Source organism: Pezoporus wallicus, unplaced genomic scaffold (assembly GCF_028554395.1).
Source record: "Pezoporus wallicus isolate ANWC-B61680 ecotype Strahan unplaced genomic scaffold, APGP_CSIRO_Pwel_v1 contig_13954, whole genome shotgun sequence".
Classification (NCBI taxonomy): domain Eukaryota; kingdom Metazoa; phylum Chordata; class Aves; order Psittaciformes; family Psittacidae; genus Pezoporus; species Pezoporus wallicus.
The window spans coordinates 2925023-2946725 of record NW_026638000.1 but is presented as its reverse complement, the minus strand read 5'-3'; the positions used below and the strand labels follow the sequence as shown (position 1 = coordinate 2946725).

The window sequence follows — 21703 nt, the reverse complement described above, 5'->3', positions numbered from 1 at the left end:
GAGCAGCTTGCTCCAAGCCCCTGTGTCCAACCTGGCCTTGAACACTGCCAGGGATGGGGCAGCCACAGCTTCTCTGGGCACCCTGTGCCAGCGCCTCAGCAGCCTCCCAGGGAAGAGCTTCTGCTTTATCTCTCAGTTTGCCCTTTCTCAGTTACCTCTTTCAGTGGGACCACTCGGGTACTTTGCAGAACTGGGATGGGCGGGATGGTGGCTCCTATCCAGGCATTCTTAACCTCATGACTTCATTTTCACTTGCTCACAGTTTTTGCAGGTTTTTATGCTTTTGGTTGAAAGGAAAGTGACTGGAAATCTGGAAGTTATCATCTTTTCCCAGGTTCTCTGGTCCTGTGTAAGCACTGAAGCAGCTTGGCTATTTAGGCAGCGCTATGAGGTTATTTAAAGCTGTGTATGTAACCTTGTGTTTTGTGTGCAGACTGCAGGGAAATCTTGCTGCCAACAATGACGGACCAGCTGAAGTATCACTTGGAAAGACAAGAAGATTTGGAGGCTTGCTGCCAGCTGCTGAGTAACATCCTGGAAGTGCTGTACAAGAAGGATGTGGTGAGTATTGTGTGGTTCTGTGATGATTAACACTTAAAAGAAATGGATCTTAGTGGAATGAATCGAGCAGGTAACTCCTGATGGCTTAGATGTTCTTTTGTTGTTTATTCCCCAAACCAGTGTCTCTTAAGCCTTCCTCTTAGGTATCCAGTGATGAGGATGTGTTGTGTGACATCTCAGGATGGTTCCTACTGTTTGAGGCACATCCAGTGTAGCGCTGCTATCCAATAACATTTTTGCAGATATTGTATAGATAATAAATTGATATTGTTAAGAGTTTAATCTTTCTTTTTCATGGTATTTAGCCTTTGGTAACTGAGCATAATCCAGTGATAAAATGTGGGTTATTACACAGATCCAGGGCAGGAAGGACAGCGGTTAATCGGGATGTTTGGTTCATCAAGGATCAGCACAAAGACACTGTTTGCTTTAGATAATTATCTGGGAAAACACAAACGTTGGATGTGGAATTGTGTCCCCTTTCCCTCTCAGGGCCCCTTTTGAAGTCATCTCCTTCAGACTAATGAGAGCCATAAAGAAGCCTGTTTATAAAGTACAAGTTGGAGCAGAGCTCATCTCTTTCTCTTTTCTCATGTGTTTTTTGGCTTCAGTTCCTGGTGGCATCATTCTGCATGAGGCTTCTGACCTTGGTCTTAGAAGCTGGTTGCCCTGAATATTTTGTGTTCAACTCTTAAGTTGCAGATTACCTCTAATACACAAATACTAATTTGGAACAACTGACTGAAATCTCAGGTCCTCAACCAAAGCGTTGTGCTTTGCTTTCCTGTTCCCTTTAATTGGGCTGTTGCAGAACAGCCCCAGGATGTGGTAATGCCTGTAGGCTTTGGATGCTGGAAAAGTGACTTGGGAAGATAAAATGATGAGGTAACCAAATGCCGTGAGCTTTGCTGGATTTCCAGGGACTTGCTTTTCATTCAAATAACTAACGCTATGTGTCAACTTATCAGTGACGTGTATTAATAAAATAGACTTTCTGTGGTGTTTGTTAAAATGGGAGATTTGATTTTCTGCTTTTGATCAAGAGCAGTGTTTTATTTCACTTCCACAAGACAGACTTAAAGGCAAACAGAAGTAGTTCAGTTGTATTGGTGTCTGTTGCATCTAGTTACCACTAATTTATTCCTTTTCCTTAGGGGCCAACGCAACGACATGTCCAGATAATCATGGAGAAGCTATTGAGGACAGTAAACAGAACAGTCATTTCCATGGGACGTGATTCCGAGCTCATTGTAAGTGTCTCTTGATGTAAACTTAAATACCTCTGTCACATCTTTTGGAACCTGACTGTAATAGGATTCCAATCCCAGGTGACCCAAAGCAATCAAAACCTTCTGTAACTGTCTTTGTGTTCAGTAAGCTGTGAAACTGGCTTGTGGGTTTTTTTTTTAGGTGGTTTACATAGGGGGGGAGAAAGAAGTACTTCAAAATCTCAGTGGCCCTGTGATGAGGCAGATTTGAGATGTCTCTGTTAACCAAAATGACGTGTTATTTGTAATTAGCCAGTTGAAGAGTGTGGAAATAAGAGTTGTGTGTTTGTTATTAGCAATCACTTCACCCTACAAGGATGTACCTGCCTTTTTGGACTACAACTGACACCAAGGTAGTGGCTGTATTTGAATGACTGAAGTATAAAGCCCCATATTCTTACGTTTTGCAAACGTAACTTGAATTATGGCATTTGAATTTAAGTGTATCAATACTATTGGTCTAAATAATGACAATTAGCTCGGCCTGTTGATATCTAAACCAGGGATAGATCTTAGTGTGGTTTTGGAGGCTTGCTGTGTGTTTGCCTTTACCTGCTATTCTTCCTTATGAGTCTGCATCTGGCAACTGATGCACAGGGAATTGGTCAGAGCGGACCAGGTTTTTCATCTGTCTGTATAGTCATCCTTCTGATCTACACTGATTTGGTTCATTTTGGTTTGCTGCAATGATTTCTTTCTTGAAAATGAGTTTGTTGGCCAGGTATCCGAGTCCATTCTCTGTTTGATCTCCTATTTCTTTTCTAATTGTATTTCTCTCTGTAATTGCACACAGTGATATTTGACTTGTGCAGAGGACAGAGCCTGCTCATAGCATCTTACCTACTGGTGTCCCATTTACTTGGCTCATGGTGCTGCTTGTGTTGGCAAACATCCTAAAGTCTTATTTTTGTCTTTCGTGCATCACCCACAAACTTTACTTTCACCTTCAGTCATTGATTTGATTTGTACTGATGGTTTTTACTGTGAGAAGGTGGTAATGGATCACCAGGTCTATTGTCGGAGAAAGAAATGGCGATAAGTAGAGATCATTCCTACAGAATATTCTAGTGCTGGGGTACAGTAACAACGAAAGGAAGTCAAAAGGTTTATGTTATTACTTTGTGTGTTACCACAGGAATTATCAACAATATGCAGAATAGATACATTAACTCTCTATAAGGGTACAAGACTTGACCGCTTCCCTCAGTTTGGCTTGGTTTGGGTTGGAAGTAGCGCAGAAGGATTAGCCTTCTAAGCCATCCCTACAGGAAACTTCATCAGCTACAGTGTGAATGTGAATAATTACTGTTTTGATGATCGTGCCTTAGATGATATTTAACAACTTTAATTATTCCTTTTGCATTTATCAAATTATATTTGATAAAATCCTGTGTATGTTTTAACTAAGTGCAGTTGTAATTAAGAATATCTGTAGTGCTCATGAATGCAGCTTGAACTCCCTCTATCTACATACTCTGTAATTATGGGATGAGTGTTAATGGGGCTGGGTATTTTCCATGAGTACTTACTCCTAGCTTAAAATTCAGTCTGTGGTCGAAAGGATGCCCTCTGATCAACAGGTACCACTTCATTTTTGTAGTGTCAGCAAAGTAGGGGGAGTAAATGGAGTGACAATGAGCAAGCAAGAGCCTGACCCCTCTTGGATCAGAGTCAGGTTGAATTTATGCATTAATTTTCTTCTGTCAACGCTAGCAGAGTTTCACCTGGAGCTTATATCAGGGAATGAGCCATAGAGGAGGAGTAGGAGGAAGGAATGTTACAAATAAAGGATCTTACAGAGGCATAGTTCAAGCAAGGATAACCTTGTCAAAAGAGGTAAGATACAGGACGTAGCAAATTGTTCCTTACGTAAATATAGCTGTAGTGGTGTACCAAAGCTGGAGTGTTTTCACCTTGAAATACTGAGCTTAGGGCATCTGCATCCAAAACTGCTGTTGCATAATACACTTTAAATATTAAAAATCTACCTTGGATCAGAAATGGTGAGAAATTGGCATCTATTCCTCTAGAGTGAAATATATATATATTAAGATTAAGCTTTCAGCTCAGTTCTGGAAGCATTCCTCTGAGCATCCTGCTTTGAAGAGCTCAAACAAATGGAAGACGTGGTGCATTTCGACCAGGAGAAGACTTCTTTTCTCTTTGGCAACAATATAGGGACACGTTCACAATCCCCTTACGGTGGCAATCAACCTTGTTTGATTTCCATTCTTTATAAACCTCAGTTCTAATCCTTATGGAACAACTGTGGTATTTTGCATGGGTGAACTTTCATGTTTTACCTCTGTAGATCCCAAAGACAGTTGCTGGTGGAATCATTTTGATTTCTGTTTTAATGATACTCTTCATATGCCCTTCTGAGTTTGGTGCTTGCATGACTTCCATCGGTGTTGTTTCCAACTGTGTGGTAGGTGAGCGGGAGGTGGTGTCTCTGAGGGGATGGAATTCGATGTGATCAGTGGAGGATTGTCAAGAATTGAAGTGCTCAAGAGAAAATGGCCTTGGAACAGAGGCAGAGGAGGTGGAGTCCTTAAACATGACATGCTTTCTGTTCACTAACAACAGAAGGAGGGGTTGCTACATGCGCTGCTGTAACGGGGATGTGATGCTGGATTTATGGTTTCAGAAGGATAACTACCATAAATAATTCAAAGGACTTTCTCTACATTGTAACATGGGGGGGAGGGTTCTGTATGGCTGATCCCGAGTGACTGTTACCAGGTCAGTTTCCTTTGGAAGAGCATTGATGAAAGATGAATGAGTTGAACTAAATCCCTGACCGTCAACATAAGGTTGCGGTGGCAGTACCAGCACCACAGTCTATTTCCGATGTATTTGCTTCCCTGTGTTAATGAATGTTCCACCTTGGTCCAGGAAATAAGAAAGGATTTGAGTAACTTACCTGACACCTGTGTCTCAGTCAGAATATGGGAGGCATTGGTATGGGGTAGGACTGTCTAAAGGGTTTTGCTCTTCAGCTTCTTCAAGGCCGTTATTTCACGTTGGTGGCAAAGTTTGTCTGTTAAACCTTTAGATTGCAGTTTCTCCATGTTTAATTGCACGAGGTGCCTTTTCCTGCAGCGTTGAACAGACTGGAACGATTCTCCAGTAGTGCCTTTTGACTTTGTACACCTTTTCTTTACGTATTTGCTTCCTTAAATGTGTTTCTAGATAAAACCCACAAGCTGTTTTTATCGTACACCTTCAAAGAGAATTATCTTCAAAGACCCGTTGTAAGAAGCAAACATAGCCAATACATAGAGTGTAAGCAAGAGATTAAAACCTGATTTGACCCTGATTTTGGTAGGAGTTGGTAGCAAGAAGACTTTAAGTGAACGTCTGTGATACTGCTTGCTCTCTTCTAGCCTTAAGAACTTATTAAAGACCCAAACCCTCAGTGTCACCAGTGTGTGTATTAATGAAGATTAAGCACAGTCTGGCCACTTACACAGGTCGTTTCAATGAAAGCAGTGAACTTATATCTTTGGGGATTAACATCAGTTTCCAGGCTGCCACATAAAATGAGTCTTTAACATGCAAGAAAAAGCCTTGTCACCCTTTTAATACTCATTATTTCTGGCTACTTTTTCCTCTGTAAGCCTCACATGTGATTTTGATCCATTTACTGGCTGAGTAGAAGGTTCTATGTGGCATTGTAGTTAACTAGATGCAACCTCTGGGTGCCGAGGTGCCTGATGTGAGGTTGGGGTTAGTTGCTGCTCACATCAGTTTGCTGTTGGGCTACTTCTGCACATGCCTGGAACTTGTGGTGCAGCAAGAAGTCACCTACAACCAGGTCACAAAATGTCTCCTACTGAATGTGTTTAGAATCTTAAAATCCTGGACTGGTTTGGGTTGGAAGGGACCTTAAAGCTCCTCCAGCTCCAACCCCTGCCCCGGGCAGGGACACCTTCCACTGGAGCAGCTTGCTCCAAGCCCCTGTGTCCAACCTGGCCTTGAACACTGCCAGGGATGGGGCAGCCCCAGCTTCTCTGGGCACCCTGTGCCAGCGCCTCAGCACCCTCACAGAGAAGAGCTTTTCCTAATGTAATATTACCTAGAAACCCCCTAAACTGAGAGTAACTCCTTGAAGCCTGAAGGATAGTTTCAAACCATCTCTTTCCTTGCTTAGTAACTTCTGCTGAATGCTGTGTTCCATGCGAATCAGCATATTGCCCTCCTTCGGTAAATCAGAATTGACCAGCTACACTGGCAGGTCCGAAATGAATCACAGCTGCTCCCTAGTTCCTTGTGGCCATCAGCTTGGCATGTTTTTCACTTCCCAAGCCAAGCAAAACAAGCTGGTTTCTGAACTTTCTAATTTCAGAAAGGACATCCAGGTGGTGGGTTTGGATCCCTGTGTGTGTGCAGTTTTGGGAAGATGCTTCAGTTGGCAGAGCTGTGCGACTCCCTGATCGCTGTGTAAACAGACCATCTTGGTCCCTTTATGTGGTGCAACAAATCTAATTCCATTTTGATAATGATAAAACAATCCAACTCTCAGATGGAAGAACAAAGAAGGTAGGAAGTGGCCTGACTCCCAGGACACTCTGTCCCTACTGAAAGCGGCTCTGAAGAGCACACAGTGGTTTATGGCAAACAAAGTGTGAACACCTCCTGCGATCAGTGATAAAATGTGGTTTTTAGATACTCTCAGGTTGTGTGACTCGGAAGCACTGGTCAGGAGAGGACTTCCTGACTCACTGATGAGTGGAGTGTTTCCCATATTGCTTATTTCCCCTCCTCTACACTTTAAAACAAGGACGTGATGAAACCAAACCAGAAATGCTACTGAAGTCATCAGAGAGAAAAGGGTTTGTGGTGAGACCTGAGCCTAGAAGATTTAGAGATGCCCCTTGGGGATAGTGAAGGAGAATCTATGTAGGGTGAAGTTTGTATCTGTCAAAGGAAAGAGGAGATGGTGGCAGCACTGGAGAGTGACAAGTGTAAAGCAGAGCAGAGAACAAGGGCACTGATGTGGGAAGTGAACACTGGAGTGATCAGTCAAAGGCAGTGATGGATTCTCCATCCCTTGTCATCTTCCTGGCAGAATGCCTTTCTGGAAGGCAGTAAAATACAAGTCTAGGTCTAAGTAAAATATGAGTTATTGATGGTTATTGAAGAGATTTCTGAGGCTGAAGTTACTTAGGACTTGAAGCTGGATGTAAATTGTCTTTCTGTGCCTGAAATCTGTGAAGTTTGGGGTCAGTGGGTTCCAAAGTATTGGAGGGAGCCTCATTTTCTTCCCCAGACCTCTGTGGTGTAAAAATGTATAGTTTGTTTTAGTGAATTGCATGATTTCTTATCAAACCCATGTGAAATTATGTATTGCAACCTTCATTTCACAAACGTGGAAGTGGCATCTGAATGATGGCAGTGCTTTTGTTCCATCACTAACACTGAGCTCTTCTGCTATCACCCACGCAGTGAGTGGGTATGGAGTGTGCCCTCCTCATGTTCATCAGAACAAACTGCACTCACCTCCACCAATGGACAGCGAATTTCTGGCACTCCAATTATTTTTAATAAGCCACAGCTCTATTTTATGGATGCTGAGATCATCCTCAAAACTCTTCCATGCAGTCTGTTTCAGTCTATGGGAGCAGAATGGTGTCGGTGTAGCAGTCATATTTTGAGTGGCAATCCAGTTAACAAATCCCAGTAGTAATATAGAAGCCCTGCTATTTTACAGCTGCTAAAGAAATGGTGCAACCTAACAGCCTGCTTGATTTGAAGGTGTTCATGAAAAATGAACCTATTAGATTTTGAAGCAGTGATTAACCTTTAAAACACAGAGTGTAATTAAAAGGCATCGACGGTGGTTTTGCATCTTAAGCAAGAAAAAGCAAACACTTTGTACCAATGGTAGGATTTTCCAGTTTTAATCATGATTTTTGTTTCAGTTTATCCTGATTCTTAAACTATTTTTACAGTGACTTTTTCTGTCTTGAAGAAAACAAGTGCTACCCACAGGAATAGTGTTTCCTAATAGCTCTAAACCCAAGAACGTAACTGCCGCTTAATGGAAATCATACGGACTCAGGAAATAGCAAGTAATAGAAAATCACTGCAGTATTTATTGACTAAAAATCATTATTAAGCATGAGATGGGAGAGGTGCATATAGCAAATCAGTGTATGGAGCGTATCAGTGAACTCGGCAAAGCGATGTTATGTGCCATGTGGAAGGTAAAGGTGCATTTTCTTTGCTGTAACCTCCTACCTGCACTTTGTACGGTCTCCTAAGTTAGGGGGAGAATAGCTTTGTCAGTCACATGGAACTAAAAGCTCTAAAGAATGAGGGGTTTTCTTTCAGTGTCTATCTAACCTGAGCCGGAGTGATTCTAAAGGTAATACAAGATGATGCGTTTTCCACACTTGCAAAAAGGTTTTATTACAAATCCCATGGGATGGTAGGACAGGACCCGAGATGTCATTGTGAAAAGCAAGGCTCTAGATGGATGTTGGCTTTCCCAGTCTTAAAAACATGTATAAAACTAAAAATCTGCAACTTGGTAAGAAAATAACCTGCCCATGCAGAGAACACGCTGTAAGAACTTCCACTTTGAGCTCTTGAGACGCTTCACCAGTGACTTCTCCTCTGTCCTTTGAAGGGGTTGCAGAACATTGGTCTCTGTGTGAGTCAGTAACGTAAAACCAGTTCAGTTTTGTGTCACGCTAGAACATTCAGAACAGGCTTATGGGGAAAAGCTACTGATTCAGTGACACTTATAATCTATAACTGATTGCCATTGAGGGATGCACTGATTTGATTAAAAGAAACCTCAGTTTAGGCGTTTTTGCATGGATGAGCTCATGAATTCTTAACACTATTTAAAAATAAGACTGAATACTGTTATAGTTGTATGTCCATAGTTGCTCTTTCTGTTTAGGAAAAAAATATATTCTTTTTAGGAAATATTTGGGGTTCTAAAGCATGTTGGATGAGCTGTTGTGTAAACTCTGAAACGTTTCCAGTTATAAACAATATAAAGTACATGAAACACGTGTTTCTTTTCCACATGGAAACAATTGCACTTCCATCCTGGTCCACAGGATCCCCTTCCTAATCCTTCAGCTTTCACAAAAATATGTGGGGATTTTGGTTGCTATGTACAAGAACTCGTAGCCCTCTTGAAGGTTACCTGTAAAGGTGACCTTATTCCATTAAAGCATACTGAGATTAATTTGGAGCTGGACATAGGCTGCTTCCGCACTTCTCTACCCATTTTTACTTCCTTCTCTTTGCTTTGGGGGGGGGGGGGGGGGAAGCAAGTGATATTCCTTAATGGATTTGATGCTGAACTAAGAGGAGAAACAGTGTGAACCAAAACACCTTCAATGTTTCAGTATGTGCAAACTCTTCTGCTCATGATTACTTTTCTTCTACCTAAAGACTGAAGAGTTTGTGTCTCAGTGATGCTGCAGGGTATATGTGATTTCAAACCAGTTTGGCACATGACACTGTGACTCAAATGGTCTTAAATCCTTAAAAACACAGAAGATGATTCCCATTCCCTGGCCGCTTCTAGCATGGGAAATTTTTCCACAAATGGAACTTTTTCCATAATGCCAGATGGAATTTTAATGACAATAGCAAATACTTGGAGGAAAAAAATGCGGATTTATAATTGAGAGCAAAATTTAAACTGTGATTTTCAGGAAAAATCCCCCAAATGAGGAAAAAAAGATGGATTCCCATCTCCTCCCTAAGTGTGTTGGTTAGCAAGTACAGTTAATGGATTGAGAGATAAATTACGATGTGCTGGAAAACCCATCTGAAAAGCTGAGCAAATAAATAGCATCTAAAATTTACGGCTCCTTCCAAACTGGTTCCAAAGCATGATGCACACTATAAATTCTCTGGTGCCTTCTGCAGTGTTGTAGAGGTTTTCCAAAGGCTGCATTACAAAAAGATAGTAAATTAGGGCAAGTGCCACCAATTTGTAGAGCTTTTGGTTTCTCTTGGTGGGGTTGGGTTTGTCAGTGTGTCAGAATGTGTCATTTAGACGTTTTTGGGTACCAAAAGACTTCGAAGTGAGATCTAGGACAGATGATTGTCCTGTAGCCATGACCCTGTGCTGTGGTTAAAGGCTTCTCCTGACCTTGGGAGGTTTCTGGCTGCTCACCCCTTGAGGATGAGCAGCAAACGTGTTCCTCTGGTGATGAGGACAGAGCTAAATAAGAAATGATGGCGAGCTGTCAAGGTGTGGTACCTTAGTTGAAGTCTACATCGCATGAAGGCAGATACACACGGAGTCACATCTTAGAGACTAGTCATGGTCTTGGACCACATGAAAAATTGTGCTTTGTCCAGGATAAATGTGCTGAAAACTGCACTCCCCGATCAACATGGATTTGTAAAACTGAAGACCACTGCAAACATAAGGCTTGCTTTGTTATTTCCTCCCCTTGTTGTTGTTTAAAGACAATAAACCAAACCCCAAAAGGCTTGAAAACAACAGTGATATTGAGCTGTGTACAGGATGACAGCCTACAATTTACCAGGTTAGAATGTGACGCTTTCAGATCTAAGGAGAAGGGCGGGGGAATAGTTTTACTTTCCACCTTTGTACAAATTTCAATTCAGGTTTTACATCCCACATTGGTGAACTGCAAATCAAAGTTGGCAAGGGATTAGGCAAGGGGTTCTCTTAACACCTTGCTTCTGGACAGGAGTCTATAGGTACAAAGGCCTTTTTGGTACACAGGGTGAGAACTGGATGTCACCACAAGGGTCAGAACCACGTTGGCCAGTAACTGCTCAGTCTACCACGATCCCGTTTAGCGAGGATTGATAGAACTCCAAGTGTTTGTCAAAGAAGGCCTTGAACTCCACATGGACTTGGGTTAAAGGAACCAGAGTTTCCATCTTCCGTGCTTTTTTGATTCAGTTTTGGATTTTTGCTTGGGAGTGGAGGAGTAGCTCTCCTGAGAATAAGGCAAAGGTGCAACCTGAGTTTCCTCAATAGGATGAAGTTTTCTCAAAACTGGCTGTAGTTTATCTTCTTGCTGTTTAAAATCCAGTTCCACGCTAAAAATGGGATGAGAAAAGCAATTGGTTATTAATTGTGATGACAAAGATTTCAATTAAACCCACATCTGATGCTTAATTTCTGACATTCAGATGTAAAACAAACGCTTCAGTTGGATCTCCGCAGTTCTTGCACTGCAAGGGGAAGAGGAAGGTTGAAGAAAGGACATAATTGCAAAAGAGAAATAGGAATGGGATAGCGTAAAGTTTTCCCTCCTGTTTAGGGGAGCCTTGAGGACTATAGTAGATGTGCTGTGAAGTGATTGAAAACTAGAAATCCTACTTCTCCCCGTTTTTGTGGTGAAATGCTCTTTGAGGGCTCCCAGGCTGGCTTCTCTCCCATCTACAAGGCCTGGGAGGATGGGGTGGCAGCCAGGAACCCCAGAGCAGACTGCTGAAACAAAAACCTCTAATGATGTAAACCCATTTATTTAGTTGACTGTATCCTAGAATCCCAGCCTGGTTTGGGTTGGAAGGGACCTTAAAGCTCATCCAGCTCCAACCCCCTGCCATGGACAGGGACACCTTCCACTAGAGCAGCTTGCTCCAAGCCCTGTCCAACCCTTATTTCAACATTTATGCTACAAATTGTTTCGAGTTTACCTTATAAAGCAAAGGAGCCACATTATAAACCTCATCAAAAGGGTAATGCTGTCCCAAAACCAAATCCTGGCTGCTTAGAAATACCCTGAAACATCATGAGTTTGATTCTGCTAAAATGGGGATATCAGTTCATTGTGAATCCCCACCACATAAATGCTTTCAGTATTACAATGAATCTCAGAATGAAGTTGACTCTTCCTTAAGAGCTCTCTAAATCTCATGTAAAGTGGCATGTAAATTTGGGCAGAACGTGGCAGATATTATAGTAGCTTTGTACCAGAGAAGGGCCACGGGGATGATCAGGGGCTGGAGCACCTCCTGTATGAAGACAGGCTGAGAAAGTTGGGGCTGTTCAGCCTGGAGAAGAGAAGCTGCGTGGAGACCTCGTAGCAGCTTCCAGTGTCTGAAGGGGGCCTATAGGGATGCTGGGAGGGACTCTTCATTAGGGACTGTAGTGACAGGACAAGGGGTAACGGGTTAAATCTTAAACAGGGGAAGTTTAGATTGGATGTAAGGAGGAAGTTGTTTGCTGTTTGGGTGGTGAGGCACTGGAATGGGTTGCCCAGGGAGGCTGTGAATGCTCCATCCCTGGCGGTGTTCAGGGCCAGGTTGGACACAGCCTTGGGTGCCATGGCTGGGGGGTTGGAACTGGATGATCTTAAGGTCCTTTCCAACCCTAACTCTCCTGTGATTCTAAGTCGGGGGGACAGAAAACGGCATTTCAGCTCTGCCACCGGCACGGTTCATTTTTACTTCTTTCAGAAGTGATTCTTGCAGGGGAGCTCTCAAGAAGCACTTGATGTAAAAGATGAATTGTTTTTAAAGAACCTTGCTGAAGAGAGTGATGTTTTTCATAATCAATTCCTATTTAAGATAGATCTCGAGAGAAAAAACATCTTAGATCGAGTCCATATGACAGAACCCATGTTATTATCATCCTCTCCTGTATAAACCTGCTTTCAGCAGTTCAGGCTCAGCTATTTGCAGCCAAATGAAATATTTTGCTGCTGAAAATGAATGAAAACATTAATTATTTCAGCATTTAGAACTGTAAATTCTGCAGAAGAATTGGTTCTTGTCTATCAAGATGCGTTTATCCAGCTTTGTCGTGTACCTGCTCTGTTCAGGCAAGCAGCTTGTTTGCAAACTTAAGTTTCAGTCTTTGTGCTGCAAAAAAAGAAGCCAAAAACCTCCTTATTTTGTAATTTTCCACATATCTTCCTAAATTATCTATAGCTAGCTTTATTTTTGGTCTTTCTATCAAGCATAGGAAATACTAGTAAAGCCAGCAAGTGTTATGTGTTTGTATGACTTTCTTATATCATGTTACTGCCCTGCAGAGCTTTCTGCTTCCTGCATTCATGACCTTGATTTTGTCACCTGTCACAGCTCTGACAGCTCTGTTTTGCTCAGTGCTGGGTTTGTATCCAAAGTCTCTACAGGTTTCCTCTCAAAATGACCTTTTCCTGAAATACTCCTTATTCTGTGTGGTTCTCTCCACTCACAAATTTGGTCTGGTTTTGACTTTTCTTTAAGCCTCCCCCATAATAACTCCGTATACTCACACATTTACAACTTCCTTGGGCAACCTGCTCCAGTGCCTCACCACACCACAGTGAAGACTTCCTTATATCCAACCTAAATCTCCCGTTTCAGTTTAAACCCCATTCTCTCTTGTCCTATCGCTACAGTCCCTAATGAAGAGTCCCTCCCCAGCATCCTTGTAGCCCCTTCAGATACTGGAAGCTGCTCTGAGGTCTCCACACAGCCTTCTCTTCTCCAGGCTGAACAGCCCCAACTTTCTCAGCCTGTCTTCATACAGGAGGTGCTCCAGCCCCTGAGCATCCTCGTGGCCTCCTCTGGACTTGTTCCAACAGTTCCATGTCCTTCTTATGCTGAGGACACCAGAACTGCACACAATGCTCCAGGTGAGGTCTCATGAAAGCAGAGTAGAGGGGCAATGTGGACACCGTGGACACCTCCCTCAAGGTATGAATACAAGGTGGTCAACTTCCTCAAGCTGCTTTTCTCTGGCTTATCCCAGTCTCTAAATCCTATCACTGTGGATTAGGGATTGCTGTGGAGGATTTTCTGCTTATGGCTTGGGCAAACTGTCCAAGCTTGTTGAAGCTTTGTTTAGGCTGGGGATAGTGGAAAAAGAAAGAAGAGAGGATTATAAGAGTTTGAAACAGGTCTTCCAAAAAGGTCACCTCACTTGTTAAAGCACCTGCTGGATTCCTTGGCTAAGAGGAGGTTTAATTTCTTTATTTTTCTTAGGAATATATGTATTAATTTGCTATATTCAGTGCCAGTTTGGAACGCTTGAGCCTGCAGTAGCTGACCTAGCTTATTTGGATGATTTAGAGAATAGATGAGTTTATTTTTTGCGCACTGGCAGCAGAGTGAACTTTCCCTAATCCTGTTGCTGTAGAAGGGATTGAAAACAGAGTTTGAGGAGTCATAACCATTTGGGTTGAAGCATATGGACTGTGGGTGGGTATCTAGCAACAAGCTTAGGAATACGGATGGGTTTTCTTCTTCATGCCACAGTCACAAGTTATTAACATGAATCATTTTAAGACTATTAGATGCTAATGAGAGGATACGTTGGTTATTTGCAAGATGGACAAATTCAGGTTCAGGACTGGGTTGTTGAGGGCTTTATGCACTTGTCTCTTGAAACCTCCACGGATGGAGCCTTCTGTGTTCTGCCTTAAGGGAAAACCTTTCTCCTCCTACTTGACCTGGGCCTTTCTCATCTCATTCACCCCCCTTCTGTTCACCTTTTATTATCTAGTTTATAATGTGAAGGCCCAAACCCTACAAGCATTTATAGAACAGCCCAGCTCTTTGCATTTAAGTCGCTGGGTGAACCAGGAATTAAAGAATGTCACAGTGTCTCCTTCTGGATAACATTAACTGGATGGTATGGCACGTCACAGCTTGGAATAGTGGGATCCAGATAAGCACTGATCACTCAAAAACTGCCTGACCATACTTTTGAGGGATCTCATGAATTTCCTATTTCAACCTGCTAGTCTCGAAGGCCAGGATCTAAAGCAGTTGGTGTTAGCAAGCCATTAAGATCCATTTTTACTGCTAAGCATCTTAGTCTAGAGATAAGATGAGAGAGAATGTAAATTAATTAGTGTGGATAGGAAATAAAAAGATGACATTGCTATTCTTATCATGTAGGTACCTGATTTTGCTATCTCAGGGATTGATGTCTACTTGTCTTATTGCCATATTTATGAATATTAATAATTATCACTATATCTAACCTTTACAAGTGAACTACTTCCACATGGGCTTGTGCTGCCTAATGAACTGGTGATTGCAATCCTGTTTGATTTGCCACTGTTGTATTGAGAGTTACGTGGCAGAGATTCTGATCATATATGTTCTGTTGAGTACTTGGAATACATCTTAAAAGTAACTTCAATATCAAAGACAAAACCGAGCATTGAAAACCAGCATAATCCGCCATTTCAAAGGTGTAAAAAGTGGCTAAATTAGTGACAAGAGAAGAGCTTTGAGTAATTCTCCCCACCAAAACTCCTCCATCCCTGGCAGTGTTCAAGGCCAGGCTGGACGGGGCTTGGGGCAAGCTGCTCTAGTGGAAAGTGTCCCTGCCTGTGGCAAGGGGTTGGAACTGGATGAGCTTTAAGGTCCCTTCCAACACAACCCATTTGTGATTCCATAAATACAGCATTGTGTTATTGATTTGTCTGTTCTCCCTATGCAGAAATTGGCTCATGATTTGGTCTGGTTAAAAGTTCACTTACAAGAGCTAAAATAACCTTGTAAAAGCAATTGAGTACTTGTGATCTTTTTGCCTAAAGAGAAGCCTAGCCTGAATACTTCAAGATGCTCCTTCACGGAAATAACTCGCGCTGAAGGCCTAAGAATAATGCACACAGTATTAAAAGAGAAGCCTCATTTTTCTCATACAGATTTCTGTTCAAGGATTACAATTCACAGGGGATGATAATTTAAACAGGAGTGGAAAGGGCAGTTCCACTAAAAGATAATTACAGAATAAAGCAGGCTGTGAAGACTTTAGTACATATAGGTTTGGGTGGCTTAGAATTGGTTCAGTTTCTGCATAGCAGTGCAATTGCTTCTTAATAGCAGCATTTTGATAGACATCAGTATTTAAGTTGCCTTTGTCCTGGCAATATACTTGAGTAACACTTACCTTCTATCTTTGAAAATAGTGAACATACTTTAGTTTGTAATAGATGTAAAAGTTTTTGTCTTTTGTTTATTGTTCTTTTAGTTTGGTAGAAGATAATTTGGAAAGAGTGGATTATGAGATACCAATAGTAATGGAATAGATTAACATTTGTCACAGCTCAACACTTGATAAAATGGTTTATTTTTGCTACTTTAATCACATTATTATGTTTTAAATACTGTATAGAAATACTATAGAGATGATGTTGAATGCTTTTTTCTGACTGTTTTAGACTATTGCTAGGTAGTCGGAACTTTATACTTGGGCTTTACAACGTAGTGCAATGCTGTTGCCTAATATAGAAGTTGCTCTGCTGTTTGAGCCAAGAGCTTTATAAGAAGCAGCACCACTGATGGCGTGCTTCCCCAAATCCATTGGCTGGTGAAGCCTTCAGGAGAATCATGGAATCAACCAGGTCGGAAAAGAGCTTTAAGCTCATCCAGTCCAACTGCTCCCCAGCACTGCCAAGGCCACCACTAACCCATGGCACTGAGGCCTCGTCTCCACGGTGTGTGAACACTTGCAGGGCCGGTGACTGCAGCCCTGCCCTGGGCAGCCTGTTCCAATGCCTGAGCACCCTCTGGGGCAGGAATTGTTCCTCAGATCCATCTAAACCTGCCCTGGGGCAGCTTGAGGCCGTTTCCTCTTGTCCCATCTCTTGTTCCTTGGGAGCAGAGCCCAGCCCCTCCTGGCTCCATCCTCCTGTCACGCAGTTGTAGGGAGCGATCAGGTCCCCCCTGAGCCTTCTCTTCTCCAGACTGAAGCCCCCCAGGTCCCTCAGCCGTTCCTACCCAGACTGAGCCTTTCCCCCTCTAAAGCCCAGGCCTAATTGGGTGTTTAATTGGGAGTGGAAGCAGTGAACTGCTGTGTGATGCAGTTAATGTGGCGTGTCTTGTGTGGTGGAAGATGGCGTGGCCTCCCATGTCTGGAGTTCCTGACAACTTCTAGAACATACTTTTTATCAGAGAAATAAGAGGAATTGTGAGAGAAATAGGGAATAGGGAAAAAAAAACCCACATCTAAAACAGTTCAAGTTTTGGTACCTTATGTTTTTAATAGTGTTTCATGTTCGATTAGTTTCCTATTTATTAAAAGAACTGAGATAACCCGGTTTTCCTTTTTCCTGTAATACTAAGAACTGCAATAAATTCTTTTCGATGTAAAGGCAAAAGAACATCAAAATAAATTTGGAATTTTTGCAGAAAATTTAAATCTCATATACAAAATAACTGTATTCTCAAAACTATATTCTTAGAATGGTTACTAGCAGTATTGGCATTTTGGATACTAAAGATCAGCTAAACCCCCTTTAAAGTACAAGCGTTCTTTGTCTCTTCCTACACTGTCTATGGCTTTTGTGCTATATATTAATATTCTGCAAAGTCATCCTTAATTACACTGATTGTTTCTGCATTGTAGCTTCTCATCTGTGCTGTGCTTGACATTAGAGGCTGCAGTTGGGGAGTCAGTAGGGCAACTTAATCCCTCCCCTCGGATGCTGCTTCACTGCAGTCTGAAGGTTAGAAACAGCTCTGACTGTTCTGTTGTCAATGCTACTGGGTTCAAAATTGAATCATAATTAAAAAGAAACCAAGTCACTTGGGGAGAAGTTAAGGTTTTCCCTTCAAATCATTGATTTGTCCTGTAAGGGCATTCGTTCTGTTTCCCTTAAGTGTCCTCTATCTACTACATGGGGGAAAGAGCTCAAGGCTGAGGGTCCAGAGCAGGAGCCTATTGTAAAAGCAGCCAGTGGAACACACAGCAGGACAAACAGAACAGTCCTCCTGGTCTGACATGGATATTTACCAACAGCTTCCAAGGCCGAGGGCCCTCAAACGTACTCAGGTTTCCAGCTGCACAGTTTAACCTAAGCTTTAGTATGTGTTCCTAAAAGGCCTTTTGTCCTAAAAAGAAACCACATAGCTCTGTCCAGCATTTGCCACGCAAACCTTTTGCAAAGATGAAGTGTGCATCATTAAATCAAGGTTTAAGAGTAACTTTAGCACCCTTACTAATGAAAGTAGCATATGTGACTTGAGGAGGAACAGGAACTCCTACAAGGCACTCTGTTTTAGTGGTAGTTTTATCAGTGAATTTCTCTTTTATCTCTTCTGGCTACTTACCTTGTCTCAGTAATTCAGTTTTGTCATAATGCCCCGTTTTGCACTCTCTTCTTGCCTGCAGCACTTATTCTCCTCGTGTCAGAAAGCTGAGCTGAGTTTTGCTAAAGCTTCCCCTGGAAACCTTGCTTCAGGCAACAGCCCAGCACTGATAGCTCCAGGCCACTGGTGGGACCCAAGAACTGGACCTGCCTGCTCTTCTGTCAGCCTATTGATAGGGAAAGCCTTGAAATCTGCATTTCTGGAGTCACTCCATTTGCAGGGAGCACAAAAGGGAGAAACTGGAAGGTTCCTTACCTTTAAATCTTGTTAATGATTAAATCAGAATTAAATCTGATTGAAATCTTTAAGTCTTTTAATCAAGGTTTTTAAACAACTTCCAATTGGACTTTTTTAGCTAATGAAATAAGAGCAGTGCAAATGTCCTGTGTTCTACCTTCGCAGGCTGCCCTGAGCAAGAAACTACACAGGACTGGCCTCAGAAAGGGGGAGGCTTTGGTCTGTGTCTGCTTCTTTTTGCTATCCAGTCTCAAAACAACTTCCCAAGTCCAGTCACTCCTGCCTAATGTATGTTGAGTTGTTGGACAGAACATATTTAAACATATCTAGCAATGGGACAATGGAGCTCAGACCTTGTAACATTTCCCATCATAGAATAGTTAGGGTTGGAAAGGACCTTAAGATCATCCAGTTCCAACCCCCTGCCATGGCCAGGGACACCTCACACTAAACCATGGCACCCAAGGCTGTGTCCAACCTGGCCTTGAACACCACCAGGGATGGAGCATTCACAACCTCCCTGGGCAACCCATTCCAGTGCCTCACCACCCTCACAGGAAAGAATTTCCTCCTTAGATCCAATCTAAACTTCCCCTGTTTCAGTTTTAACCCGTTACCCCTTGTCCTATCACTACAGTCCCTAACAAAGAGTCCCTCCTCAGCATCCCTATAGGCCCCCTTCAAGCTACAACACTTGTACTGACTAACTATCCGATCTGAAAGTTTTAGACTCAGTGTCTGTTGACTTTAATTCAGTGGAGTACTTAAATTTATTATGTTCTATTTGTGTTATTGAAAAACCCAGGCTAACAACTGATCCTTCATTAGTGAATAAAGCATTACTTTCACGCAAGAAAAGTGGGAATAGGAGGATTTTAACCTACCTGTAGATAATACATGCACTGTTCCTGCATGTGTCGCAGTTAGCTGTGTCTTGACCAGTCCGATACGAAAGCCTACAAAGACAAGAACATGAGGTCATTGAAGAGGAATTTGGTTTGACATGGTTTTACCTTCTATGATTCTTTCCTAGACATCAGGGGTTCTTTTTGGTTTGAACTTAAATATTGAAGGCAAAAAAGGAGCCATTAGGAAACCAGGATCAACATTCAGTGTAATTCACGTTCCCTGAGCAATGGGAGGATGAAGTAATTTGGAAAGTGAGCCTTTGATGATTTCAAGGAGAAAATAAAGCATTTAGATTACAAAGTATAACAGAAATAAAAGGGAAAACAACAAAAGAACCAAGTGAGGTGAAGCTCTTCTTGCATAAAGCTGCTGTGAACCAAGGTGATGAACCATCCCTGTAAGCAGGCTGGTTTGTTTTCTCTGCTTTCTCAAATCCCTGAGGCTTTTCCCAGTTACTGGTGGATGTACAGAACATAATACTGAAAAACGGCACCTATTTCAGTGCCTCAGCAATGAGGTATGAAGATGGGTTGTAGGGATGTTTATGTCTTAAAAGGAAGAAAGTACCATTTAAATCACACTTTCTGCACTCACGTAGCCTACGGCTGTTCTTTGACACGCTTTGGTTTGTAGTCTGTTGGAGCAGTGTCTTAATTTCCTTATGTGTTGTCTCTGAGTTGGTCAATTTGAATTAAAAAGGGGTTTTAAGGCATGCAAGTACTTTTTTGTGCATAGGTATTTCATCAAAATAAATCATAAAATCCCAGCCTGGTTTGTGTTGGAAGGGACCTTAAAGCTCATCCAGCTCCATCCCCTGCCATGGGCAGGGACACCTTCCACTAGAGCAGCTTGCTCCAAGCCCCCGTGTCCAACCTGGCCTTGAACACTGCCAGGGATGGGGCAGCCACAGCTTCTCTGGGCACCCTGTGCCAGCGCCTCAGCACCCTCACAGGGAGGAGCTTCTGCCTAAGAGCTCATCTCAGTCTCCCCTCTGGCAGGTTAAAGCCATTCCCCTTGGCCTGTCCCTACAGGCTCATCTCCAAAGCTTCTCTCCATGTTTCCTGTAGCCCCTTTAGGCACTGGAGCTGCTCGAAGGTCTCTTATGTCTCAGGGGGGTGAAGTAGTATCTGTTTTTCATTACCTTTTGAAGTCTTTCAGAAGCTGACATTCAGATTGTCCCTACTCTGTTAAACTTGGCCTTGCTAAATATTTTTTCCAAGCTATTGATCAAATACTAAGGACTCTTCCTAAGGCTACAACATCTAAAGTTTACAGAGCAGTTGATGAAGGCCTTTATTTACTGAGCACAGAAAGGATAGTCAATAATTGCTGTCAGAGGAGCACAGTTGGTCAAGTGCTTCTCTATAGGTAAAAGCATAAACCCACCATGCTGGGTACCAAGTGAAGTCGGGACATTTGAATTCATCTGTGTACTCCTACAAACTACCATTCAAATCGGTTAATTCTCTGGCTTGTAGAATAATAACCTTCTTCTCTGCCCCTTTCTCCTCTTTGTCCATGGTGCTGCAGGGTTTAGGTACTCACATTTGGCTGCCCCTTCGTTGCTAAAGGGTTTTAATAAAGGTCCTTTCCAACCCGAACTGTTCTATGATACCATGCTACACAGGAGCATGTGTGTCGTCACTGCTTTAGTTCCTATGAAGCTCTACCAAGCAGATCCCACCAGCACCGTGTCTATCTTACAAACATCGCGTTTTAGTTAGGATAAACTTCCTCAACACTGGTTGGTACTTGGCTAAAGCCATGCTCTGTTTGGTGTTTATGTGGATGTACTGGTTCAGTCATAAACTACAGTCCTGCTTCTGTAACTTACAGTGGTTTTAATATCATATTAACAATAAGGCACTGAATAAACTTAGGTACTTGGGTATCTTCCTAAGACTCGAGTTTTCCATATTGTATTTATATTTCTAAAGCATGATGATCTTCAAGTGCACAATAATTCCAGACATTCAAGTACTTAAAACCTTATTTCCTACTTTATGGTATAAGGCAAACTCATTAAGATGACAAAAATGGTCCTTTGATACAAATATTTAACAATTACATGAGTTTTAGATGATGAGTTTGAAATCCTGGTTTCTGAACTGACCACTTGGTTTTAGCACCGGCGTCGTTCACAAGCGTTACTGTTTGCTGTGATACATCTAGTTTTTCCTAGTTTTATGTCATTCACGATGAACTTAAAGCATCATTTTCCTTATTGAATATTCGTAGCTCTTCAGGGATTATTTTCTTTTCAAGCCACAGATCTAGCAGTGTTGCCTTCTCTGGACCATCCTGTCAGTCAGACCTCTTTGTAAGGCCCAAGAACGCTGCATGGTGTCACACTGTTTGGTTTCCATGCGGCGCTTTGATAGCTCTTAACCAGGGCTGCGTATGTGAGTGTTAGATCAGTATAAATTCAATTATTCCTATACAAATTAAACTCTTCAGGAAAGAATTTTGTTGTTGACACCCCAGGGCTTTGGACTCTCGCTTGTTTTCACATCTGCATAAGCACATGCATAGAATTCATCTACTTCATGCCAACAAGGATTTCACTACTGGCATAACGTTTCCATGTACATCCTAGGCAGTGAGGTTGATCTGCAACACGGGCTTACTGAAAAACAGAGCTTCCTACCAGTGTTAACTGCTACAACCAGTTT

The 21703-nt window shown here is 42.2% G+C and overlaps 2 protein-coding genes and 1 long non-coding RNA gene across 4 annotated transcripts in view; 1 reads left to right on the top strand and 2 right to left on the bottom strand.

The window, feature by feature from the left end:
* DOCK1 (dedicator of cytokinesis 1) overlaps window positions 1-21703 on the top strand; it is a 315270-nt gene that overhangs the window by 91748 nt on the left and 201819 nt on the right. For both annotated transcript variants that reach the window (XM_057408682.1, XM_057408683.1), the window contains exons 26-27: window positions 434-561; window positions 1716-1811. In XM_057408682.1, the coding sequence (XP_057264665.1) occupies window positions 434-561; window positions 1716-1811 (224 nt within the window). The remainder of the gene's footprint in view (window positions 1-433; window positions 562-1715; window positions 1812-21703) is intronic.
* LOC130598839 (uncharacterized) overlaps window positions 7717-21703 on the bottom strand; it is a 59755-nt gene continuing 45768 nt past the window's right edge. The window contains exon 2 of the long non-coding RNA XR_008972096.1: window positions 7717-8577. This is a non-coding gene — a long non-coding RNA (uncharacterized LOC130598839). The remainder of the gene's footprint in view (window positions 8578-21703) is intronic.
* INSYN2A (inhibitory synaptic factor 2A) overlaps window positions 10269-21703 on the bottom strand; it is a 43455-nt gene continuing 32020 nt past the window's right edge. Inside the window, exons 3-4 of the mRNA XM_057408687.1 lie at window positions 19007-19078; window positions 10269-10883 (exon numbers count right to left, since the gene is read on the bottom strand). Coding sequence (XP_057264670.1) covers window positions 10700-10883; window positions 19007-19078 — 256 coding nt within the window. The 3' untranslated portion in view covers window positions 10269-10699. The remainder of the gene's footprint in view (window positions 10884-19006; window positions 19079-21703) is intronic.